The sequence below is a fragment of the Onychostruthus taczanowskii genome, unplaced genomic scaffold (assembly GCF_017590055.1).
Source record: "Onychostruthus taczanowskii isolate IOZ18803 unplaced genomic scaffold, ASM1759005v1 scaffold6, whole genome shotgun sequence".
Taxonomy (NCBI): Eukaryota; Metazoa; Chordata; class Aves; order Passeriformes; family Passeridae; genus Onychostruthus; species Onychostruthus taczanowskii.
In genome coordinates, this window is record NW_024503679.1 from 3,707,164 (window position 1) to 3,734,757 (window position 27,594).

A 27,594-nucleotide genomic window follows, 5' to 3' on the forward strand; every position below is an offset into this window, starting at 1 on the left:
CAGTTTAAAAGGGCAGCCCTGGGAGGGGGGAGCAGTTTTAATTGGACAGAGCAGTTAGTCTGGAATGAAAGACACTGGAAAAATTGATTAGAAGCAGCACTGTATGTGTGTATAAATCACCTTTATATCTGTATCCAAATCAGTTGCTGAAAAGGCAAAGTCCAGAAATAGTTTTTTATTAAAACACTGACGATAGTTAAAACACTTTGAGGTACATTAAATAAATACAACTTTTAAGTTGTACAGCCAGTCCCTGGCGGGTTTCCAATGGTTTTCAAGAAATGCTGGGCAGCATCAGTAGCATTTCTGTAAGTACAGTGAAATGAATGCATTTCTGTTGGGAAAACATTTGTTATGACTTCACTAACAAATCAATTAAAAGTTTGCAAAAATCAAGGCTGAAATTTACATTCAGAAAACCAGCTGTTCTCATCCTGCTGTGGGGGGGAAAAAAGTGGAATTCCAAAGGAAGACACTTTTTCCTTTCAAAGTCATCCGCTAGTTGCACTTCCGCCAGTCCTGGTTTCCTCCAGCTCTCCCTCTGCTGCCGTGCCATACGTGCGGCCCCGTCAGAGGATGGTTTCCCGGCAGACTCCGATCAGGCTGTGCGGCCGCTCCCGCGGGCCGGCGCGGCGGAGCGGGGCCCGGCGCGGGGAGCTCAGCGCGCCGCAGCTCCGCAGGTGCAGATCCTCCTGCGGCCGCTTCCTGCAGCCGCCCGCGCCCCGCTGGGAGCTCGTCATGACCTGCGGGAAAGGGCAGCAGCGCAGGAGGGAAGAACGGGGAAAACGGGGTAAGAGAAGTTCTCTTTTAAAAGGTTCACTCTGTGAATAATGTTTCATTTAAGGGGTCTAACACTGAAACTCTTCCAAGGGGGTTCGGCCCTCCAGAATCCCTCCTGCTTCTGTCCTTGCAGCTGGTCAGGGCTCAGGACTGGGCACCTGGAGAGCACAGCCAAGCTTTCTGTCTGAACTGCAGTGTAAAATGTAGTGCTGCCAATAAATACAAATTATTTCTTACTAATGCCATGTCACTATAAAAGAGCTTCTGTTAGAATTGTCTGAAGAACTTAAACTGTAAAAACATTTAAACAAGGTATTTGTCTATAAAAACTGGACACATCTTTAGAAGATCAGTAGCCTACCTGGTCTATGATATTGGCACTGAAGATGGCTTCTTCCATGTGTCTCTCATCAGATTTAATGACTGACCGTATGCTGTTCACTACGTGACGCACTTCTGGAGGGAGATTACAGTTTGAATGTTCCAAAAATTTTGCCACTAAAATTTTTGTGTCTTTATAGGCCTTAAGGTCCACTAAGGAGTGTGGCCGCTCTTTTGAGACTGTGTGAAAAGCCTTTGGCTTTAGATGCAGATCAATTTTCCTTGTATCCCTCTGTTTTCCAGTTGGTAGAAAACTGCTCAAAGAATGCTGGCAAGCAGAGGCAGCCATATGAGAACCAGAGACAGGAACTAAAAAAGGGGGGGAAGAATATCTTTAAAGTAATAGTTTAAAAAAAGAAAAAGAGAAAAGAAAAAAAAAAAGGCAAAACAAATACTGTCACAAAGTTTCTACTTTGTCATAAAATGTCTGTTTTGTTTGAAGAGTAGCAAAAACATGCAGTCAAGTAAATGCTACAAAATGGGTAACTTTAACCAGGAGTAACTAGGAGTAACCAGGAGTAAGATCTTCCCATGGCCAAGGAGAACTGCCATGAGAATGAGCGGGTGGGTGATTAAAGCACTTCACAAACCAGACATTTTTGTTACCCCCACCTTCAAGGACTTCAGTTGACATTAATGGTAAGGAAACCCACCAGCTACTCTGTGTTACATGTAACTTGTAAAGTTTTAGGCCCAGCCCCTCACCCCAACTTTAAAGTTATTTCTATTTCTAGGCCTCAGAAATTATATGCAAGAGAGATTAGTGAGAAACACAGAGAAAGCAAAAATGCTGATCTAAACCAGAGGACCTAATTCACAGCATTTATTTTCATTCAAGGCAGGTTCCATCAGCATTGTACACCATACATGTAATGCTGTTAACTGGCTGTTCTGCCCCAGAATTTTTAAGGCTCATTTCTCTCTCAGAAGCTTTTCATTATTTTTAAAAGAAAATAAGGAAAACCATCTTCTGCTTTAGAAAACCAATTCTCACCTGTTTCTCCTGTAGCTGGAGATAATCCTGCATCTTGGCACTGCCTGCACACAGAAGTCCAGGCACAATTATCACCTTCAACCAAAGGCAGACAGAAAGAGCAAAGTCAACCCCTGCTGTCCTCTGCCCAAAGCAAGGAAAAATACACTGGAACCTTTTATTATCTCCTTTACAGAATGGAACTACTCAGAAGAAATACTGCTTTCAAGATGTCCATTCATAAAGAGAAGCTACTACAGCCAGAAATGCCTTATGAGTTGTTACACAAACAGGAAGACAGAGCTCATGCTTTATGGTTTCCTCTGTAATCCTAAATATTTCAGACCTAAGTGCTGAAACTATGGCAAGCTCCCTATAGAGGCAGACCTCAGACATTTTCTGTATCTCCTGGATGGACAGAGTTTATATTGGAAAATGGGAAAACCAAGAAAGATTAATCCCTCTAATTTCTACAAAATCAGCATTTTTATTCAATATTTCTCCTCCTTTTTAAAATATATTATCATTCTTTTCAGTACAAATGTAATACACCATTGTTTAAATTAATGGGTAGGTGACAGGGTGGGACCTGATGAGCCAATCAATATCAAGAGGTAATGAAGCATCTACAAACAGCTTTGGATGCCATCTCATGACAGTTTCTGGGATTCCAGCACCAGGATCAATGATGATGAGATCAGACTGTACAGTAACTACCACTTGCAGTCTTTTTCATTTGTGACAAGATGGAATAAACCCTCACATTTAGTTGTTAATCTGTTTCCAAGACTGAAAATGGTTTTGAACTTCTAGGTAGCTTAGGAGAGGTTTGCTTCCATATCTCCAGGGACAGTTTATAATGAAAAGCTGGCATAATTCTCTCTGGTAGAGTGAATAATTAAATAAAGGAAACAAATGTTAAGATGCTAAAAACATAGCAAATCTGTAAGAAATTAAGAGAGACAGCTTCTATTCTGTCTTTAATTTGTTCTATTATGCTTAAGTACTGTAGCACATGAATCATGGCATGGTTGTTAAGAGGAGACACTTCAGAGGTTCTGTCTTCCCATCCATTACTAAACAGTTTAATGTACTTGCAGCAAGTCAAAACTACACCACTGGACATGACCCTGAATTATCTGGAACACAAACACTACAATAATCACTCAGGCACATAACTGATACAGACACATAGTCTATCATAGCTGATTACAAATGAATTTTATTGTAATAAACATCTGTGCTAGGAGTTGATTTTGTCTGCCTTTGCAATGACAAACTTTACAGGGAAAAGGCAGAAAAAATGTGCAAACTATTAACTTCTAAGTAATTTTTTTTAGGAGGGAACCATGTCTGACAGTGGTACGTGAATCCACCATTTTTATGTTTTTCAGGGAGTACACAGTGAGTACAAAGGCACCTATTAAACTAAAGTTTAATTTATAATTTCTCCACTAGGAATGACAGATATTAAAAAAACCCCCAAGTTTAATTAAAAAGTTTTAATGGGAGAATTATTTGACTGTACCGTATAGATCCCATCAGGTCAAGATGTGCCTGAAGCAAATTAATTGTGTTTTATTGGCCTAAAAGACTGGTTTCATTAGATCTCATTGCTGTGGTGTCACTGTCCTGTTGCACATATGCACCATCCCCACGTCAAATAATTGCTGTTCCAAACTATGGGCAGTGCATTCACAGTGCAATTCAAAATCCATTTCACAAAAATCTACACAGTAAATGTCAAGGTTGTGCTTCTGAACCTCTTCACATTGGCTTGGAGGTGAGGCAGAAAATAAATTAGTAATTTTTTCTTATAGTAGAAAGGAAGTGTGTTGAAAAAACCCAAGCCCCAGCCACAATCTAATCACTGTATTTTCCTTTTTGAGAACATGGCTAAAGCTCCTCCAGCCTCAGTTCTCCAGAATCCACAGTTATTAGTATTACCAATGTGTAGTTACAGCTCTGTCTTTCACAAAGTTAAGTCCACTTGACCAGTTCTTTTACTCCAGGACAATTTTTAAAAGTAAGTGCGTGTTACTGAAAAAAACCCTAAACACTTTTTCTTGTGTGTTGATTGAGGGAGCTCAGTTGGTTCCCTTTATCTTTGCCTATTATTCAATCCCACAGGTATATTTGAAAGTTCTGCAGTAAATATCAACAATCAGCCATGAAAAATCCAGATCAAATGCCTTTTGAAACTTACAAAGACTGTAAAGATCTTCAGCTGTTTGTCACAGTTTAGGAAAAATACGCTTCAGTGCTGCTACAAACAGCCAGAATGTGTTACTAGAACTGGGCTCCTTCTAAACTGTGTATGATTTCCAAATCAGGTTCAATAAAAAGTAGAGGAAGGGGATGCACTGTAAACCTTCACAGTGTAAAATATTGCAAACTAGTTTGCCAAACAGATTTATGAAGAAATACATCTAGGCTTAACTAGAGACTCAAGCCAATCCTTCCCTGAAGGATTCCATTAGGAAGTGTCTCCCTAGGCACAAAGTAGGTCAGCACCCAGCCCCTCCGAGTCACTGCTCTTCTCCCTCTCCCCTGTGTGTCAGTATCTCTGGAACTTTCTCTACCTCTTCATTCCAGCCTTTGCTAAGCTCACTTACATCTCAGTAATGTCCACCTCGTGTCCCCCCGTGCCACTTTTCCAGAAGAGAAGATGGATGTATTTAGGACACATTAAAAGGGAGGCAGGGCATCTGTTCCAGCAGGTGTCCAGAGCCAGCTGGAGCACGTGGGTACGGCTGCCCACGGCAAGCGCAGCTCAGAGCATATGGAGCACAGCTCTGCAAAGCTGCAGAGCCCCATCCAGAAGAGAAAGGGTTGTTCTTCTTGACTTTCACACAGCAGAAAGGATTCAGAAATTCCTACTTACTGTCTGCTTACTGGCAGCTTCATTGCACATATGTCCTAGCAGAGTAAATGTCATAAAATAAATGCAGACTTCTAGATTAAAGATTCACTTTTCCTGGCTCAGATGCAGAGGCTACATTTCTAAAGGTAAAAGACATTCAATTATTGAGCTAAGTTTGAAATGACAGTATAAAGATGCAAGAAGTGCAATAGAACCAAAGCATCATCCTAAATGGAGCAAGTTACCTCAATATTTTGTCTCCTTTTGATCTAAGCTAGTCACATGATTTTTCCTCTAGATCCCTTACAAAGCCTGGTGAACAGATCTTGTAGCAGCACAACCCATGACATCTTAAAAAGCTTTTAATCTTTACTTTCAAGCCACTTCTCCAGGTTACCATTCTGAATCTCTCTAAACAGCTTAGATCCCTTTCAAATGTTTTAGACAGTTCTACATTCCTGCCATTATTCTCTACTGAATCAACGCTTTCTTTCTCACTAACACACATATTTTTATGAAGATCCACTGTTCAGCTATCACCTCCTTTTCTCTTCCCTACTTTTCTAGAAGGAGATTCATAACAGAAGATACATCCACAACAGCCAAAAGCATTCCTTTTCCTTTATCATCTTGTCATGTGCCTCGTGTTCATTTCTTTGTCCTTCATAACTTTTCACCATACACCCCACGCTGCCACTAGTCACAGTGACAGCCTCTGACATGCCCCAATACTGCCAATGTCAGTGTCACCTTGAGGAAACACATCCTGCTGTACAAGCGTGACAGCTCCAGTAGTAGTCTCCTAAATAAACCCCAGCTGCCATTGCACGTCTTAGTTTAGCCTCTCAGTAGAACAGTAATAGAGAGGTGGGGAAAGCTACTCAACACATGGTTTTCTGAGCAGTGCAGAAAGAATGGTAAAATTTAGAAAAGCCAAAATTAATTTCACTCTGTCAATTTTTCCATTTCAATTCTTAAAATTTTTCAGATTTAGAAAATATGCATGGAGCTAAAGCCTTCACACCTAAGACAACCCTCTTGGGAACACTGCACATAATTTCCAGCGGCACCAATTGCTGCACAAATCAATACCAGTACTCTGCTCCACGTTTGCTGCCTGGGGTCCCACACCTACCTTCAGTGGCAGACGAGCAGGACACGGGGGCACTGCTGGAGCGGACGATGTTCAAGGCAGCAGCCTCGGGGCCACCTGCACGTGGTGAAGGATTCGCAGGCCCAAAACAGGGAGAGGTCAGGAAAGCAGCAGGAGGCTGGTGAAAGTCCACACAGCAGGGTTTCTTCTGCTTCAAAGGCGGCGTGGCACTGCTCTCCTGAGCAGAGCTCTGCAGTTCTCGTTCTGAGGGGCTGTAATTCCCTGAGGAACAGTCCAAGGACCTGCCGTGGGCACAGTTCTTTTCCTGTCCTTGAGACCTGTCTGTAGAGGCTCGGCTGAGGGAGCTGTCCCCCTCATCAGGAAAGCCCTCAGAGCGAGTTCTGTGAAAGCTGCAGTGAGTGTGGCAATCCAGGGCACTGCAGCTCTGGTCTGCAGCCCCCTTGGGGGTTATGCAGTAGGGAGAAAGATCTGCAGATTGGAGAGATCCTTGAACTTCCAGCGAACAAAGATCTTCAGAGGAGTAGCTACGGTCTGGGATATCAACAGCCTCAGAGACCATCAAAGAGGTGCTCTCAACAGAAACTGCAAAACAAGAGATTCCGAGAAAAATAAAAACTTCTTGCCTACCCTCCCAATATTATCCCTCCCCATGTTCTGTAGACTGACTTAAATTGAGCAATCTGCAAGTTCTTTTATCAATAAGAATTCAAAAGGTCTCAGATGAAGAATGGCAAAGCAAAAAACACTGAAGTAATTTACTTCTTTCTAGTGTCCTTCAGCAAAGACATCTTTGTGCTGTTCTCAATACTGACTTTTCAACTTTAAATAAACAGGCCCTGTACTGCTACTTGTCAACATCTGTGCTTCAGGCAGCAAGCTTCCTGTTCAGCTTCCTGGAAGCCATGGAGGAAACTGCTCTTTGGAGAAGAAATGTGAGGAGCCTCAAAGGGCTCAACTAGAGCTTTCTTTGTCTAGCAAAACTCTCCTCTGCACTGTCAGGAAGCCACCCATGGCTGCTGACAATGAAACACAAGCCGCAGGAATGTGCAGGACTCTTCAAAGAGAAATGACAGTTGCCAGATCCACCTCAAAGGGCTCAACTAGAGCTTTCTTTGTCTAGCAAAATTCTCCTCTGCACTTCCAGCCCCAGCCTCTGACTGTGAGAAAGTCCTGCTTGCCATGAATAACCTGAATACAAATGATTCTTTCACCATTAGGAAGGGGAAGGGGAGGAGGAGGAGGACAAGGACAAGGAGGAGAAGGAGAAGGGAAAGTCAGCTCAAAAATCCCACTTCCATCTCTAAGGAGACAAATGCAAAGCCACGATCACCTTGTGTGCTGAAGTCCGGGGTCGCGTTCCTCTCCCCCAGGCTCGATTCAGACACTTGCTGAGCAGCACCAGTGACCTAAATGAACATTTGGGATTAAAGAGCTCATTAACCTGCAACTCACCAAACAAAATGTAGTGCTCAGGATCTGAAGGACGCACCTGACAATGCTGAGTCATTTTCATATGAGCTGCTATTCAGACTGAAAGCTGTTTAAATTATTTTACATCTTTGGGTCAGGAGCAAATGCAGGGCAAAGGCACATGCTCAATGCAATTTTACATTTTTCCAGAATCTGCAAGGTAAATTAATCTTGAATTCACAGGCACTTGGGGCTGCAGGCTCACACTAATAAACTTAATATCTGAGTTTAGTAAAAGCAACCTCTCTTTCTACAATTTTCATTTCTCATATTGTGCTTGTTTTTATGTTCACCACATCATATCACCCTAAAATAGGAGAGAGAAAACCAGAAACCACAAAAACAAGCATAAGAGCAGTATTTTCCTTTAGTTATTTGTGAGGATGTTAGCTGTTAATGTGTTTTGAGGCCCTTCAACAGGTTGCCACCCAGGTGCCCTCCAGCCTGCTCAATGGACACAGTATTACCACTCACCTTTTTTCTGAAGGGGTGGATCTAAGGGGGTAACTTCCCTTCACTTTTGAGAATCATGTGAACAAAATATAGAATCATTCCTGCTGGAAAGACTGGATCCATAAATAACTGAAATTTAGGAAATTTTCTTTCTACTGATTTGATTAGACTTTGGATGGGACCTTGTTGCCAATATTGATAGATTTTTAGCAGTTCTTTGGGAATATGATTATCAAAAAAATTATTCCAATAAATAGCTGGTAACCAAAAAAAAAAGAGAAAAAATACAAAAAAGGTTGAAAGGAATGAAACTGATACCATCTTGAGCAGAAAGCACCATATCTACTTCTGTCTGTAGGGCCACAATTAACTAGTAGAGCTTATTATGGTTGGTGACAGTCTAGAAATCAGCATCAGTCACCTCTGTGCAAACCTTTTTGTCAAGCACTTAATCTGTGTCTGGCTTAAAAAATTGAATGTGACATAATTAGTCTGAAGCTATTAGGGCAAGAGCTTCCATTTCACATGCCAGTGTAGATTAAAGCACATATATTTGTGCATAACTTACTGTGCTCACTGTTTTCTTTCTTTATCTCTCTCTCTCTATGATCCAGTGACCAGAAAACTTCTTTTGATACAAATTTTGGTTTTAAAAATTATTTTAAGGTTTAGCAAATACAACTCCAAGCAAAGAACTATAGAAATACTTTAATTCAGCAAGAGATGGATAGAGGACTGGGAAGCAAAAGTGAAATCGCTCAATATTTTTAAAGAATTCCTCTGGAAATTTCTCAATGGATCTTTCTTGATTGTAGGAGTATCACATCTGTGGTAAAAAGTAAAATGTGGTGTCACTTGAAGTGACACCTGGATCTAACTGTGGAAGTTCTGGGAACTAACTAGAAAAGTAAGAAATGTTCACAAATGCTCTTTGTTGTTATAGAAAATTCAGACTGACTACCTTTTGGAAGAAATAGTATAATGTTTTAAGGGTGTTTGTTTCTTTTTAAAAATCTAGGGATTCTAGGGGCTTTCATAAATTCTTAATCTAGATGCTTTCATAATCACTGACTGGAAAACATCAGCAGAAAATTTGTGCTGAAACATTTACTGACACTCTACATTCTCTGAATAATTGCTGAATGTATTTTCTGTGCATTTGGAATTGATTAACCCTCTTGCTTGAGGGAAGGAGAACCAGGATTTTAATTGCAGCAGGTAACACTGACAATTTTGAAGCCAGGTCAGAGTTTTGGTTCACACAGGAACAGCTGGTTCACACATGGCTCCATGCAGGCTCCTGCACAGCCAAGGGTAACAAAAACTTATTGAATTCCGCATCCTCAGATAGTTACTAAGCCATCAACAGAAAAAAAAAGAAGAAAACCTGTGCTTTTAAGAAGTCTGCAGAGCCTACAGGTTAGAAAACCTTACAAAACACTGTCATTGATTTAGTTCACTCACAATGCTGATCTGTTTGTTCTTATCTTTTCTACATCCCAGTCAATACTTTGCATGGAAAACACTGAAAACCACTTTTTTTTATAGTCATGAAATGGGAATTCCTAATCAGTACAGATGACAACAGCAATTTTTACATGGATGTAACCACTTAAATTAGCAGTGACATTTGTTGCCCATAAAATGCATGAAATACCGAGTCTAATTTGGTACAATTTAATAAAATTCTAAGGACCTCAATCCATTTAAAAACAAATAAAACTTATTGCTTGATGCACAGTAAAAGGTTTTACAATTATGACATTATTACATAATGGTTCCCAGAAGCACTTTTGTAGCTAAATCCCTGACATGATTTCCATTGCCAAGCCTGCCTTTGAGGGATTTATAAATCTCATTATTTCAGTTCCTACTGTACTGTGCTCTATGGGAGCATTTGCAGCATGTAAGGACTCAGGTCTCCATTTTGTTCTTCTTGTAGACCCAAAACTGTCTTAGACAGCTCAGCTGGGACACTAATTGCAAAAAATACATGAAGGCTTTTGTTGTCAAGAAAAATCTGTGGCTGTCACTGTAGGCTTTGGTTATCTCTGCCAGTGAGCTTCAGTGCTGAGACACAGAGCCTGCCACAAGCTCTGAACAGCAACTTCCAAGTTCATATACACTCACTCCTGGTAAGAAACTATATAATTATCACTATTAGAAATGAAATCACCACTCATCTTCACTGGTGATTAGAACAAACACCTCTGGAGCTCAGGTGGCCAGAGGTGAACAGGGAAGGTGCTGAAACTGACTCCAGATGCCAAAAATTAGCAGTGAATGCATCTACTTATTAAAGCCAAGCTCTTCTTGCAAGAGCATGACTTTGCAGCTTCAAGTCACATCTTGTTAAATGATGTTTTTGTTGAGTGCTGGTGCTATTGTGCTGCTGCGTGTTGACACTCACACCAAGAGTGGTACCAGTTACAAGAGTGCTCAAAATGATTTTGTGCTTTACTAAAAATAGAAAACTAATCCTTACTTACTACCACATATGAATTCTTATCACAGATAGGAGCCTCTTCCTTCCCCTCAAACCATGCACGATTCATATCACTTTTGTCCATGTTTTTTATCACTGAGAAATACTGACTTCTCCAAGGCTTGCACGTTCTGCAAGTTCCTTCTAAGGAAAAAGGATGGAACTTGGATTAAAAATATTCTAGAAGAAAATGGCCTTGAAAACTCCAATCTTGCTGTTCATCAAGGAACTTTACTCACAGCAGTTTATACAGATTCATTTTATTTTAGCCATACAAATCAAAAGTAATGCAATGTTTGGCCAGTTTGTTGCGTTGGGTGGAGGATACAGCACAAGGCAAGGATCAGAAGATCTGTCAGAAACTGCTTTGTCAGTCACAAAAGCTAAAAAGACAGGCATACCTTGGGGAGATTTAATAGTATTTTTTTTTGGAGGTTTAGCATTTCAATGTTCTTTTTCTCTCAGACACTCTTCTTATTAATTATCTTAATAATCTTGTGTATAATAGTGAAAATTTGTATCATTTCTTCATGGTTTCGATTCTGGTTTCCCCCAACATGGAAATAAGTCACTAGGAAATATTTCAATGTTTTATTTAGGGAAAGGCAAAGTAGTCCCCTCTGTAATGTGGGTGCAATTTGGCAACCTGCACACAGGTATTTCCTCAGTGTGCTATTAACAACTGATAAGGAATACCCAGAATGTTTGACTCCTGGAGTTTTACTGAAGCCTGAAAGAAATTAGAGCTTCTAAAAGCAATTGTAAGTATTTTCCCTTTGTGACAGCTGATTCAATTACCACAAATCCCTTCAAGGAGATGCTGGAATCAGCTCTGGCTTTACATGCAGATACATTATAATTCAAGTTTCAGCTCAGTCAATACTGCACAGTACAGAAAAAAAACAAAAAGTGTAAGGTAAACATTTGTCTCAAGTACACTGGATCCTTTCTGCAAGTTCAGGGTTCTGCAAGTGCACTCTCAGGAGTAGCAGTTTCTTGCCACATAACAGCAGAAGCTGATGACTGAAAACTGTAACAATCAGAAGGTTAAGCAATAGAGAACTACTCACTGCTGTTGCATAGGAAGTAAAATTTGTTAGCTAAACCCTTACCAAGAAAATGGTCTGGAAAATGTTTTTAAACAATAAAAATATTTTCTAATGATTGTTCTTTAAAGATTATCTAGAATTATTTTGCACCATGAAAATTTGGAGACCACATAAAGAATTTCGTTTGGTTTTTCTCACCTGGCTGACAGGCATCTCCCCAATCACTGCCTCATAAGGAGGGGGCAGCTCACTTGGATACAGCATTCCTGGGCTATTAATGGTTACTTCATATAAAGCACCAAATGGGGAATGAGGGAAGTCCAAATGGAGACTTCTACAAAAAAACAAAAACAAGAAAACAATTAAGAAATGGCATTGATTTATTACCTATACCACACTGATGTAAAGACTTCTCTGAATTCAAAGCAAATAACACTACAAAAAATTACATTCAAGAAATTTATTAGACATCCAAAATGAAGCCCTGTTTCACAGGGTAGCTTTAACAACTGTTTTTTATTTAGGATGCCAGCCACCTTTACCAGCCTGTTTTGCCATCATTAACGTCCTCCACTAGTCCAAATTAATACCCATTGCAGTAATTTCCTTAAAAAAATTAAATCTCACACTCAATTTCAAATGTATAATGTTAACTGTGAAAGGATCACTTACAAAGGGATCTCTGCTCAAAGCCCAGACATTGTTATCCTTGTCTTAGCTAAGTTCAATCACTTCTCTATTCCAGCAATGCTTTAACACAAATATTTCCAGATGTAGCCTAACAAGTCTGCAAAAACCCAAATGCGATCTCTCTGGCAGAGAAGAGCCTAATGTAAGTGAAGGACATTATCTGGCTTTGTATTCTTTGGAAGAGCTCCCTAGCCCACAGCTCAGAACCACGTGCTGACCGCAAGAGCAGGGAGAGAGCATCACCTCTGTGCCTCCGCCACGGGCGTGCAGGTGTATTCCGGTGGGTAGTAGGGAGGGGGGGGGATTGGTGGGATGAACTCATCAAAATCCAAGGTCTGGTGCAGGACAGTTCCATGTGGAGTCATGCAGTCAGGATTGGCAGAATGTGGCCTCTGTGGCAGAAACTGAAAAGGAACAGGTAAAGTTCCTTCAGACGGTAGAAACATCATCACCAATATCATCAGTTTTAATAAAAGGTCAATATTAGCGACCCTGACCAATACCAAATTCATTAATACCCAAGCTGAAATGAAAAAGGCATTTCTGGGAGCATAAGAACACTTGTGATCAGTGAGGAGAGTGAGACAGATTGCCAAAATACAGCACAAGGTTTTACTAAAGACAGAGAGGCCGTGGACCTCCAAGTCAGTCTGTCTTAGGGTGCAGGACACAGACATTGTAAATTTACTGGCTTTCCAAGAAATATTTCTACATTTTATATTGTCTTATTGTAGCCCTACATAATCAGTTCTATTTTAATAACTGATGAAAAATAGATATAACTACTAAAAGAAATATTTGTATGTTTTTGTTTCCAATCTGAACTGCTTTGCACTTACAGAGAAAAAAAAAAAATCCAATACCAACCCCCAAAACAACCCCAAATAAAACTACCTAGAAACAGGCTACCAGGTAGACATTATGTTTTGGATAAAACAACTGGAAATATCCCACCCATTTTTCACTTCCAATGAAGGGGCCGTTTATAGCTATTCTTTATTATTCTTGTAAAAGGAAATATTCTTAATAGCTGTTTGTGGTTTGGTGATACAGACACTGCACAATTAAATGTGGTATAAAGGTTATAAGCACTAGTATGAAAGTAAGAAAAACATTTATTCCATATACACATCTCAAAACCCAAAGAAAAATAATTACACTGCACAATAAAAAGTAATAATACTGAGAACCACATCAACATTTGTGACAGAGACCTCATCAGCTTCCAGCAGAGCAGGGATTTGAAGAAGCCATTCCAATGCCATTGATATCAGGAACACTCAAAAGTGTTCTGGGAAAGCCCTGAACTGGTTCAAGATCAAATATGGACCATCCTGAAGATCCCACAACCCACCCCTGACTCCATCTGGTCCCCATGGATCAACAGAGGGCTACAAGACAATCAAAAACCACTGAATTTTTTCTTCTCCAGGCAAGCTTCTGCTCTCATATCAGTTGTCTTGGATCAGTAGATGACTTGATCTTTAGCTCCTACCTTCTAAAACAAACCTGCTAAGAAACTCTGCTGAAGGCACATTTCTTTTTTAGACTGGAACAAGACAACCTATGTTTTTGTACTGTAGGCTAATTACATTATTGTTTGATTAAATCCATGATAAAGATTTGGGAAGCAGTAAACTAAAAGGGAAAATGTTTATGCTTAGGAGATCCAGCAAATAGAAAATAAATTTACCTTCATTTTTAATATCACAGTTCTGTATTTATCACTTTTTGAAATTTAGCTTGGTGTAGTTGCTGAATTTATATTACCATAGAAATGATACTGGTCTTTTGTGTTTTAAAGCTTGAGTTACATCTTAGTTCTATTAAACTCCCTCTATGTATGTTGTTTCAAAGGTCAGAGCTGTAATAATACAGCACAGCAGAGGGTCAGGAGGACCAGTATCCACTGTTTGTAAAAATGAAGTATTAGCTGCTCGGCTCTCCAGAGCATAACTATTTCCACACATAACTATTAATAAAGAACCTCCTCTGCAGAATGTGCTATTTCCTTACATCCTACAGCCAACCAAGGACTTTCAGCCATTGTGTTCTACTCACGGTACAGCACAGAAACAAAGACATGGCATCAGTTTGATTCACTCTTTGTTATGTGAAATGTCTGATGCTCTTTCACTCCATGTGAGGTGGGACACGGTTATCCCAGGTACTATCAGACATTTCTCTGTTTGGCTTACAGGAAAAAAAAAAACAACAAACCCACAACTTTCTTGCAGTCATTTGGTCTAAACTCATCTGATCTTTCAACAGCCATTTCCCAAAGTGTAACATTACATTAATACCAACCATTGAACTCCAAACTTCTGCTCTAAGCAATCACTGGTCTGCTACCATCTCAAATACATGAAAGAATCTTTTAGGAAAAAGTAAGCAAGACAAACTTCAATAAAATTACCTAAAACCTGTAAATATTTAACATAATGAAGACAAATATTTGAGTATGCTGGGTCATATTTCGTACACTATTTGACTCCACCAAGTTCAGGACTGCCCTCATCTTCCTAAAAGAGTTGATAATTTGGGTCATTTTTACAGTCTGGAAACAAAACTATTTTAATTTACAACTTCCTTGACCTACTCCCAGACTGTTTCCATCCTGCCATAGACCCCAAGCTTTGGTTTGCACCAGAGAACTTGTAGCTCTGTTCCCTCAGTCCTGGAGTTCCCTGGAGCTGGATCCATTCAGCCTCATACTGGGAGTGATACCCTTATCACTGTCTGAACAGGGCAATTAAACACAGGGCACTTTCACAGCAGGTGAACCATCAGCACACACTTTGTGGGACACAACAGAAGGGAGAGGTTTTACACAGGGCAGAAGGGGCTGTGGTTCCAGGAGGAAAAGATCTAATGCTTGGATGCAGCTCGGTTGAACAGCAGAATTATCTGCATCCCTTTCAGGATCCAGCAATACAAACCATGGCAACGAACTGTGACCAACACTTGACAACGAGCAGCAGGATGGACATGGAAATACACATGTTTGGGGGTGTTTATAAACAACAGTTTACCTGTGTGATATCATCCTGCTGGAAGGCACAGAAATTAAAGTGAAAAAGGCTGTAAGAGGGAAACTAGCAGGAAATGAAACAATAGCAAATATAAGGGATTACCAGAAAGAACAGACATCCTTGAGAAAACAACTGAAAGCTAATAAGTGGGAATTAAGTCATATTTTATTCCATACTATGTTGTCTACCGATCTCTGTTAGCCTGCAAAAGCTTATTCATTCTACAGGAAAATGTATTTTAAATATCTTCAAGGGTTAGTCTCAAACAGTGAAGTCTGGCAGGGTTTCAGCAAAGGCTTAATACAAATTTCATAGGTTAAAAAAAGACAGTAATAAAATGCAAAGAGCTGAGAAAGCTGAAGAAACACTGACAAATACTTTCACACAGAAACACACATTTCTGGTATTAGAAGACAGCTGTTATCAAATAATCAGTCTCAAGACACTGATGGCAAATGGGGCAGGCAACAACAAGAACTGCCGAGCAGAAAATGGGGCTGGCTGCTCAGTCACCAGGACAAACAGGATCAAGTTGCACTAAATATCATGTCAAAAACTGCAGCTCACACCACGGAACAACTCACACAGTGGGACTCCCAGCCAGCCTTGGGATTAAACTAATGGCCACTGCAGAAACAATGGATAGAAAATGGTTGCAGACAAAGATAAACAGCATACAGCATCTCTGGTAAATGCTAAATACCCAACTGCATTACAAGCTTAGCAAAAATTTATAGCTATCAACAGATACTTCAAACATATTTACTAGAAGAAAGAGAAAGCCCACAGCTGTGGAAATCCAGACGACTCAACCATTTCTGTTACCCTCCTGGAGCTGTTGGATGCTGGGAGCTTTCAGAAATCTGACAGGCAATGAAATACAGATCTGGAATTCATGCTCTTTTAGGAAACAGCTGACCTTATGTTTGAAGCTTGGCATTCAGACTATTACACTGACACAGACAGGTATTTTCTCATCCTTGGCCTTACGTCAGTGTGTGAAACGTGTCCGATACTGGATGGGCATTACACAGCCCAGCACACGTGCTAAAGGGTGTGGAACACAGAGCACACACTGAGCACAGAACTCAGTGTGTTTTCATGGGGCACATCTGACCTGGACAGAGTGGAACAGCCTGATTTAAACAGCCCTCATAGTGAGGACTACTTTTTTTTTTTTTTTTTTTTAATTTTGTCTGCAGTTAGGAGGCAGGAGTAAAACATGCTCTCTGTCTGGTTGCAGCAGGGTAAACAAGAAAGCTGTAAAATACTATAAACCCACTGATTGGATCGGCACTCAATACAGAAGTTTGCCATGGCAGCATCAGCAAGTTTTTAGGAAGCAGAAAATTAGAAGCACAAATGCTACAATTACTCCACTTCCAAAAGAGGTAAAAGTTTTTGAAAATGCAGTTATGCTCAAGGGTCCATTGCCACAGTACTGAGAATTCCACATAGCCAACAATGGGGCTGGACACCAGCGACCTCCTCTGCCAGCTCACAGCCTGCAGACAGACTCATCAGCTATGCCCGCCCAGTGAAGAATAACACATCTCTCAGTGTTTAATTTTTCCAGGTGAAATAAACACCATTACATAGATATGTGAAAAATTGCAAAACTCATTCTCTTTTTGTCAGACTGAATTTCCAGCTCTTCACTGAAAGGTTGTCTGTAAGTTGGTCACTGAAGTGATCAGAAGGTATTATTCATGTTCTGAATATTTTGAGTACACTGAGGTAAAAGCTGATGGAGGAGACCCCGTTAAGGAACTGAAGAAACAGCAGGAAAGGCCTGTCCATATAATTCTCTATTGAAACAGTTCCTCATGGGATACCGTGTGGTCCATCCTTCTGCCCAAGGCACGTGAGACTAACAGCTCTGCACCAGGATTCCCAGCTGTGGGACCTGCCCACGAAACAGCAGCAGAGACATTCTGTGCTCTGTGCATCCTGCAGCTCTCAGCACCACTGACCCCACGTAAACGCCACTGCTGGGGCCAGAGCTCAGCAATTACAGCTTATCTCAGCCACAAGGGCCATATATCAGTATGTGCCTGGTGCTCTAAGGGAAACTTATCTCAGTTTTTCCTGTATCTGCATGTAATTACCTCTGTCTTCCATATCACATTTATTATATGCACTGTATAACTCCAAAATCAGTCCTTTGGAGACTGCAGAGTTCATTATTCTCATTTCAGTCATTTATAAAAATCTGCTGATTTTTGAGAATGGGAAATAGAAATTTCTAATTGCATATAATTAAATACTGGCATGTTACCCTGAGTGAAAGCTCTGTGCAATACACTCAGGTCTATATTTCTTCTTCAGTTAACTGTCTGCCTGGACAGGTTGCTGTTTTCCTGGAACACTGGAATCGGTATCTGCTGAAGGGAAATGTAGACTCTAATTGTCTACAACAACAGAAGGACCATGGTTGACTCTTCTAATTTGTCCCTGATCTTAAAGGGAAATTATGAGACAGAAGATATCTTGATAAGGAAAACACATTCAGACTTTTCTGCTCATTGTTTCCAGCTGCTGTTCCTACAACCATCACAAGCCTCTGTAGCCTCATGAGCATTGCTCTGTGATATCTTTTTTGAAGTTCTTACTGTTTTTTAGTCTTAAATACTAAATATTCTTATTCTACCAATAAATTGTTTGATGAGGAATGCTACATTTGTTAAAAATGTCAAAAGATTTCCTGACCTAAGGCTTGCATTTATGGTGGGTGTGAGGGGAATATTTACGCAACCATATTTACATTTAGGGTTTTTCTATGGATGTACATCATTCCCAATACATATTTCTCAAGGCACTGTCATCTGGGTTTTACAGTACCTGTAAGTGAACCTTGTGCCCAAAAAAGGATTATTTAGGTTTTGATGTCATTAGATTAAATAAAAAATTATATGAAATAATGTAAGATCAATTCTCATTTAAGTTTCCCTCTGCAGGTTTTTCTTATCATTATTTCACCAGAATATGGGGGTTAAATAATGCCAGCATGATATTACCCTCACACAGAGATGCTTTCTGTGAGGTGTTTGAGTAGAAATATTAACTACAGCCTATTAAGATAATGACATGCTGAATTATCACTAGGACTGATGAAAACAGTAATTAAACATCACAGCTTGCATGTGTCATCATTACCTTATTTTCTTTATAAAATAACAGATGGTTTTAGGTATCACACAACATGAACAGCTACTAACAGTGATGGTGATAAAATCAGAACACAATGATATCAGTGCCAGCACTTCTAGGATAAGAAGTGTATAAACAGATCCGGAGTGGAAGGAGGGCTGGAAGAGGTGTAATTCATGCTTTAGCTCGGCCACAGTGGGTGTAATGCCTTGTATTTCTTACTTTAATCCAGGCAGCTACCTTTTGAAGAAAACTGAGTGCATTTTTGCAGTAGCCATTCATCAGACAAGATGCAAACTGAAACTGCCTCAGGCAACAAATGAAATATCATGGAAGTGACAGTTTGGTTATTAAGAGAGGTTTCTTCACATTACAGAGCCTTGATATGATCTGATTTGATTCACATTTATTTCCTGGAGGGGTGTGTACATAGAAAGAACAATTCTGGGAAGCCCTGTAATGGAGTGCAGCCTTAAACTCTCTAGTGAAACACAACAAATGCCTTTTCAATCTTTAGCTATGGTATCACTTTCTCTTGCAGCTTTAGTACAATTGGTAGGGTTTCTTTGCCTGAGCAAATGCATATACTTAACACAGTGAGAAATTAAAGCGAAATGAAAATTTTGGGGTACTTTCTAAAACAGTCAACTCAAACAAGGAACAATCCAGAAAAAATGTAAAATAAAATATAAAGCAATAAAACCACTTTGAAGCATTTTGCTGTATTTTTTTTCCTTAGCACTTGAAATAAAATATTTGTTGGGTAGGACAGGTTTTAAACCAAAAAACCCCTCTTCAAATTCATTGGAAAATTTAAACTGTGCTTACTACTGGACAGCTTGTGTTTGTGTTTTTAGGATGTTTTTCCTAAAGGTGAGGATGTCAGAAGACAGCAGTTTCCAGTAAAATACATCAGTCTGCCTGTATGAATCAAGACACTTGCTGTATGCAAAAGTCATCAACAAAGCACAAAATCACAGAATCACTGCTGCAGATTTTCTTGAGACTGTTACACCTGCTTTATGTTGCTAAGCAATAAATTGGAATTCTTTGAATTTGCAAAAATTACCATTCCAATGGATTAATTTCTGAGACAAGAACACAGCACAGGAATCACAGAACTGATTGCTCTAATGATAACCTAATGGCATCCAAGGAGGATGTTCCCTATTGCCTCTTCTTGTTACAGGAGAGCCTACAGAGCTCCTGAACACTGCAGAACAGAGTAAAACCATCAGCACAATAATTAAAACCTTTTCAGCTATGAGGAGTGGTAGCTCTTGCTGCTGCTGTCAAACTTCCAGCCTGGTACAACCCAGCTAAGAGAAGATGCAGGCATCAGTGAAAAGTAAAAGGAAAAAGCACAAATCCAGCATTAACAAGCAAGAGAAAATGAAGTTAATCAGATTTCTGGGTGTAGTAGAGCAAAGGGGAACTGCAGATCATGGGACAATGGGCTGAAAGTAGTGAAAGAAAAAGAAATCCTCAGGTGAGAGTTGAGCTGGTCTAAGTCAGCGTAGCCCCAGGGAAGTTACGCTCACTTAGGCCCGGTAGGAATCTGGCTCAGCAACCTGAAAAAAGAAAGGGAAAAACTGATAAACAAGAAAAGACTGGGACTGAGCAGAAATATAGATATATATGTATTTCCCTTCTTCTGGGGAGAAGGAAGAAAATTCTTGTCGATGGAGCTGAAAGGGTGGGAGAACGGACAACTAAGCAGGAAGACAGAAAAGCTGGAAACACAAAGCATAGGAAGCAAAAATAAATAAACATTGAAACCAAGAAATGGCGGCACTGCCAGGTGGGAAAGAAAGAATCTTAAAGACATCCAGAATGAGGTGGCAGAGAGAAAAATTATGTGCTTTTAGGAATTTGACTTCTTATTGAGGTTACTGCTTCTTGCTTATGCCCATCAGAAGCACTTTAATATTGGTCTTGGTTCACTGTTACCTATTTGCTTTTTTCCTCTGACACTGCTAAATACCGTTAAGTGTAGACCAAGATTCTTGGAACATACGCTTCTGGATCACTGCTACCATTTTTCCACTAGACAGACAGATTTTTCGAGGTATGCTAATCTCTTCATCTCCCCATCATCACTGCAAGGTGAAAAAGTTCTTTAGTCAATGGGCATTCTTGGAGTAAACATGGAGGGGAGAGTGTATGAAAAGAAAGAATACCCAGAATATGATAAAGACCCTTTAACATTTAAAATATAAGTGTCATCAGCTGAAGTTATTATTTCTGTTGATTGTTTCCCATCCATACTAGTGTTATTAAATAAGCACTGTTTACAAGCCTCTACAAGCCTGCACAATATGCACACACAGAGCCCTACAGCAAAAATGCATTTATGTACTATTTGCAGTAATTACTTAAACATATGAGCCCAACTTATTATACCCATTACTATGTGAAGCAAACACCAGATCCCAGACTGAAGATATTCATTAACTGGGTTTGAAACCCAGTGACTGGAACACTTGGCTAGAAGGGGCAGCCTTATCTCTGTAATTCATGCATTTAAATCAATACCCATGGCACCCAGTGTATTTCTAATTATTTATTCATTTTTAAAACAACCGTGCCTGCATGGGCAGGCTTTATAACATCTCTGTTTTGTTTAAATGGTTTGCAGCTAACTTGCTGGGCCACTCTTCCATCCATGCAAACTTTTCCAATACCAGAATGCACAAATGGCCAGTATTAGATTTGTGTGTTTTCTCTCCTTTATTAAACAGGACATTTCCTAGGTTAATCAGCAATAGAGCAAGGTTACAAGCAGTGGAGCTGGTCTGAAAAATACAAAGGTTTTTTATTTAATTTTTCATTTTTTTTTACATTGAAAACTTGTGAACCCCAACACTGATTTGGAATAGGAAAGCTGCCTTTGTCCAACCAAAACAAGACAGCATCCTGTGATGCAGCTGACTGTGCAGAAGACTAATGATCCTTTTTGCTCCTGTTCTGAAGGCAAATGCTACTCATTAATCAGCAATAGAGCAAGGTTACAAACAGTGGAGCTGGTCTGAAAAATGCAAAGGTTTTTAATTCAATTTTTAATTTTTTTTTTACCTTGAAACCTTGTGAACCCCAACATTGATTTGGAATAGGAAAGCTGCCTTTGTCCAACCAAAACAAGACAGCATCCTGTGATGCAGCTGACTGTGCAGAAGACTAATGATCCTTTTTGCTCCTATTCTGAAGGCAAATGCTACTCTGAGGCTGAACATGTTTTCCTTATGAAAACAAATTATTGGCGCAGGGCTGTGAAAAGTTCAGTTTTGAGTTTATACTTCTCATACTCCGTAGTTCTCATGCCAATCTAGTAATGAGAACTGGAGTCTTAAAGCTAAGTAATTGCTCTGGGGAATGTGGAAACTGGAGATAATATACAAGTGATGACAGCAAATGTAACGTGCATCTGTAACTGAACCTCATTAATAACCTCGTTAACAAAAAGAACAACTCCCAGTTGCAAAATCCTGATCATACCACTCGACTATAGCGCATAAACATTAAAACACAGCAGCTCCTCATGCTGCATACATCTATGTGCTATGTTTATATAGATGTATGCAGATAAAATACACCCATGTACACACACAGAGACACACAAACAGGCTTAAGTTTATAAGCAAAGAGTAGGTGCAAATGAGTATCCACAGAGAAGGACACTGTGTTATGCTGGACAAACCCTGTGTTGCCACTGAAACGTACTCACCATTTGCAGAAGATCAGAAGAAACCATCTGCATGCAACACATTGCTGTTGCCAAAGCACAGACAATGGTGGAGATGATATTGAGAGCGCACACACTGAACAACAGGTCCTGCGAAGAGACATCAGCAGAATATCATCTCTCATCTCAGGGACACAAAGGACAGGAAATGCTTGAGGAATTTGGTAACAAACACTCTCAACTGCTATCGATGAATAAGGCACGAGTAACTGGGTAGAACTCATTTAGCTTGTAATCTTTTTCAGGTAGCAATCCACAAAGGCAGCAATTACAGAAACAAACATCTTCCCTTTCCCAGTTCTCACAACATATTTGCTATTAGCTATTTCCTCAGAAATACTGATATTCAAATTTTCTTGTTCCCCAAAAAGACAAATTACTATTTCACAGTCAACTCCAAGCTGCAGCTATCACAAGAAAGATACTATGAAAGACACCTCTGATGAAAAACGACATGCAGAAATATTATTGCTTTGAGTAGTTGAAATCTACAACTTAGCGTTGTATGTTAAAAAAATTCTAGTATGAAATAGAGATTTATCCTGTGTCAGAAACTCAATGCATCTGAATTATTTTTATACATGAGAGAAAAGCAGTGATTACATATCCATTCACCTTCTACTGATGAATTGAGTGCCTATGGTCATATTGTTGGTTTTTTTTAAAGAACAAGAAGTTTAAAATAGAACACAGAATATTGGTTTAACAAGTAGAATAAAAGAACAGAAACATTTGAATTAAAATGGAACATTTTTTAAGCAATGGTGTCACTAAAAATAAAGCATTTATCTCTCTTCCAATCATTGGATTTGTATTTACTTTCTCCACAGCCAGTAAAAAGACATGAAAAGAATTTAGTGTGCTGGCAACATTTCAAAACTACTCCAATCCTTGTACAGAAACTGCATGGCTGCTGTGGCTATTGTGTGGCTCAGTTCTCTGAATAGCCAGTAAAAGCATCTGAGAAAAAGCAGCACAGAGAACAGAACAAAATTGCTACAACACCGTGAGTAAAAAACACTCACTGTGTGAAGAACATTCCATAGGATCTAAGTTTAAAAGAGTATTTCATTCACTGCCAGTGTATGAAATAACTTCTATGGTATAAATTGCTTTCTTTTCCCCAACACTTCTGAAACAAATGACAGAAAGGTGTAGATTTACTCCTGCCACTGTAATTGTTTGCTCCTCAAGTGACCTTCATTTGAAGATGGAAATGCCAGCCATGGGAACCAGGCAGACAATAAATGGGCCAACAAGTTTTAGTCATTTAGTAACTTCCACTGAGCCAGATTTGCTCTTGCTGATCTGGTCAGTAGATTTCTGTCTTCTTGGCCAGCCCCTCAGCCAGGGGAATAATGAATCATCAGCATTAACAGCAAAATGCTGGAAGGGCCAATCATGAAGTCACAGAAGGTGATGCAGAGGACTCACTCAAAGTCATGCAGACCCACTTAGAGCATTCAAAGGGAGGTAAACAGGCAAAGTGGTCCCTGGAGACCCAATTAGTTAACAGTGGCAAAAAAGGGAGATCAAGATCCTTCATGTTCTGCTTTCCATATGCAAACCTAGGTAAAGAACACCGAGGCAGAGACAAGATCTAGGATAGAAAATAGGACTATTTCCTAGCAGGAAGAAAGATCATCCATTGCCTACGACAGCCATTTAAATACATAAAACTTAGCCAATCTGAGTGCATAACTTAATACCATTTATGCTTAATAATAAAATCAAAGTTCTAAATTAGGATGCAAAGTGTCTCCAAGACCCTTATACTACTTGACACGTCCCAGGACAGACTTAACTGTGCCTCTAAGTCTCATGACAGATGTTTTTCTCATCTGTTCCTAAAGACCCCACAGCTTCATCCCACTATTCCAGTGTTTATTTTTACCATCAGTGTCCTGGTTATGTCCATCCCACAAATGAAAGCCATGGCTTCTTTTCTTCCATAGCTCTTGAGAACAGGCTGTTACACAGCAGACTTTTATACCTTTGAACTCTATTACCACTCTTGAAGCCTTTTCCACCTTTACTGCATGACATATTAACACCATTTTCTCCAATTCTCAACAGAAATCAACTTTCTAGGCCTCCGATCCTTTTCATTAATCTAATTTGTTTCACCTCACCCGGGCCCACATTTTTCCTTAAATGCACAATCCTAAACTAGGCACAACTGAAGGCCTTGCAAACACTGACTCCAGTGTGAGGATCATTTCTTGTGCCTTGCACTCATCCTTACCCACCCTGGACGTTCCTTGGCACGCTGGGACAGCTGTGCTCTGTTTGTTACCCAGCATTATGCCTTTGATGTAGGGCAGGGATTACTGCCCACAGGAACAGCAGCCTCTTTCCACACACTCCTTTCCAGGCTAAGCACACAATTCCTCTTCCCTACAATCTCTTTGAAGGTGAAGGTACAACTAGAAAATTCCAAATGCAGGGATGCAGAGTTTTTATGTATCTCATAAAGATCAATAAGGAGCGGACATCTAAAACATTGTAAGTCTAAAATTTTAACTTAATTTAAGAGACAGCTATTATGATTAAATTATATATTAATATAAAAATTAAGTTGTAATTAACTTAATTTAGAGACAGTAATAACTAAGCAATGATTGTGGAGGCCTCACCACTACTAGATATTTCTTAAAGCAAGACTGCTTCTTTATTTGTTTTGGCTTTTTTATCCTAAAGTCTGTTTCAACTCAAACAGGAATCATGCCACAACCCACCTTTCTCCTCTGCTCCCCACTCCCCCCACCCTCCCCAAACATTAATCAGCCTCAAGCAATTCACCACGTTCAGGAAATTCACTCCCTGTGCCCTGTAAAAAAATAATTAGGTAATCCATGACACTCATTTATTCAGCTATAGAGAAGAAGTGAGCAGGAACTAAAGCCCTCCATGGCCAAGCACACTGCCAGAAGGACAGGGGAGGTGCTGGCGGACAGCAGCTGGAACAAACAATGACAATTAAGACGTCCTTTAGGAAATGTCTGTGAAAAAACAGTAACCACAACAGGGCCAGCAGTAGCTCCCCACAGCCCCAGCCAGTACATTTATAGGTGTCTAAAGGAGCAGGAAATCTGTACTAAATACAAAATCAGGGAGCTTTAGTAACAGAACTTGAGCTGACACCTACCAGAACACTAATCAGAACACACATGTGGATCTCTAATGGTATGAAATACAATTCTCTGCTCCTCAGAAATGGCTGAAGCAATTTTCTCTTAGATGCTGTCTTTGTCTTTTAAGACAAAACTCTGATTCTTCAGCATGTTTATATGATAATTAATGCTCTGAAATGATAATGTACTAGGGAGAACTTTTTCTACAGGTTACATATACAATTTTCTTCATGCACTAGCTGCAGAGGACACAAATCCCCTTCAGAGTGCAACCAGCTGCCAGAACTGCCTGGAACCATGCCTAGGTCAGTCCAGAGATACACCCACAGGGGCCAGACAGCACTGTGAGTTGTTCCTCTGGGGCCACTTATTTTCCCAAGTAGGTCCCTCACTAAATCTCAAAAGCACAACTAAAATTTAGTCCTGACAGTGAAAAAAAGCTAGATTTCATGGTTGCAGTATTCCATTTGTACTACAGCTTGAACAATTACCAAATTAATGGTGCCAGCACAGGCATAACTGTTTTCCATAATACCAGACATCTTTGACTTGTGCTGTGTTCCCAAAGGATACCTGTGCATTCCCACATGACACCTGTGCATTCTCAAATCTTCATACTATCATTTCCCATATGTCTAACTTAGGGACAGAACAGATATCTTTTCTTTTTCCTAATTCAAGCTATTTTCACTATTACTCTTTTGACACTGTTTTTGTGCTACTGCACCTCAGTTCTTCCTTTATTAGCACAATTAAAACAATACACACATATCAAAATGCATGTTCCATAAATGTGTAGTCCAAAATGCTACAAAACAGATTAAAATAGGAGATGTATTACAAAACCTGAGTATTATTTAAATCTGAATGTTTAAATGCAATATTTTAATATTCTGTATTCAAAAAAAAGTAATTTTAAGATACAATTAATTGAGAATATCATATAAAAAACTCATACTGCAATATGCTCGAAAAGCAATTTATCCTAAAAACTGTTTTTCTTTGTTTTCCATCAAACTGCTGGGTGATAAAGCAGTCAGATGGCATCAAACTGGAATAAGTAAAAAATTGGTTATTGCCACATCGATAACTCAACGGTAGAAACAATCATTTAACAAAGCAATTTAGAACAGCTGTTAGCACATGCAATTACCTGACAGAAGCACAGAGATGAGATAGAATCTAAAATGAAAAATGACAGTGGCACAAATCCCATCAGCCAGTGATGGGCCCACTGGCAGAGCTGGTCCTTTATAACCAATGAACACTCACCGCACGTGTGTTCACCCTCCTGAAATTTTGTCCTTCAGAATGCCATTTGTGCCTCCTATCACAGCAAAACTGGAATAGAATCACCTCACTGTAATGGTGGGCCATCCCCATAGAGCTCCTTCAGCTTAGAAACCAATTTATAAGTGCATTTGTCAGCTGTCTTTCAAAATCATCAAGTAAGCCAGGCTAAAACAGGAACGCCTGGACATCTTCAAAACTCAACTCAAATGCAGACTTTGGTAAGTATTTAGTCACTCTCCTGCTTCTTCCTGTCACAGCAATAAACTGTACTGTAAATTAAGTTACACGCATGAACATCAAAGCAGAGAATTTGTCACTCAGTACAGACCACACCACATAGATGAAGCACAATTACCTCAAAATATTCACTCTGCCAAGTACTGTACAGAAAATTAATCAGCTGTGCTGCTTACATAGAATTGAGAAACTGTATTTAAACCTCTTTTGCTCTAGAAAGACACAAAATACACCCATTTCATTTTATGAGTTCCAGTCTGCTCAACAGTATTGAACTGACAGCTCTCTTTACAACACACTCACATTTTGCTGGCTGAATAGATTATTTTCCTGTGGAAATAAAAGATTTGTAGTCTTTGAGGTTCTTGGCACTTTTGAGACCTTAGCCAATGCAGGATGAAAGCAGCAAAATCAGCTTGCTGATGTGTAGAAGGAACACCCTGTGAGCAGCAGCCCTGAGCACACAGATCTCAGCATCCCCAGCCATCAATGGCTAAAAGCAGCTCCATGGCTGCAATGCTGTGGAGATGATTTCCTTTCTCCTTGATTGACTTCAATTATGGTGCTTCATTTCTTATACTACTGCATCCTGAAAAGAGATAATGAGCAGCAAAGCCTTTTCACCCATGAAATTAGTGTCAATGTACCTCTTTTATTCAAGAATTCAAGGATAACAATTCTTTTAAATCAAAATATAACTTTAGTTGTTCTCACTGGATACGTCTAGAAAAACACTGGGAAAAATATC

The 27,594-nt window shown here is 39.7% G+C and overlaps 1 protein-coding gene across 1 annotated transcript in view; it reads right to left on the reverse strand.

The window, feature by feature from the left end:
* Positions 1-264: 264 nt before the first annotated feature.
* Positions 265-27,594, reverse strand: part of FAM189A1 (family with sequence similarity 189 member A1) — an 87,647-nt gene continuing 60,317 nt past the window's right edge. Inside the window, exons 5-13 of the mRNA XM_041418757.1 lie at positions 22,165-22,272; positions 15,291-15,308; positions 12,502-12,662; positions 11,767-11,902; positions 7,442-7,517; positions 6,133-6,693; positions 2,156-2,230; positions 1,142-1,470; positions 265-743 (exon numbers count right to left, since the gene is read on the reverse strand). Of these exons, the coding sequence (XP_041274691.1) occupies positions 570-743; positions 1,142-1,470; positions 2,156-2,230; positions 6,133-6,693; positions 7,442-7,517; positions 11,767-11,902; positions 12,502-12,662; positions 15,291-15,308; positions 22,165-22,272 (1,638 nt within the window). The 3' untranslated portion in view covers positions 265-569. The remainder of the gene's footprint in view (positions 744-1,141; positions 1,471-2,155; positions 2,231-6,132; positions 6,694-7,441; positions 7,518-11,766; positions 11,903-12,501; positions 12,663-15,290; positions 15,309-22,164; positions 22,273-27,594) is intronic.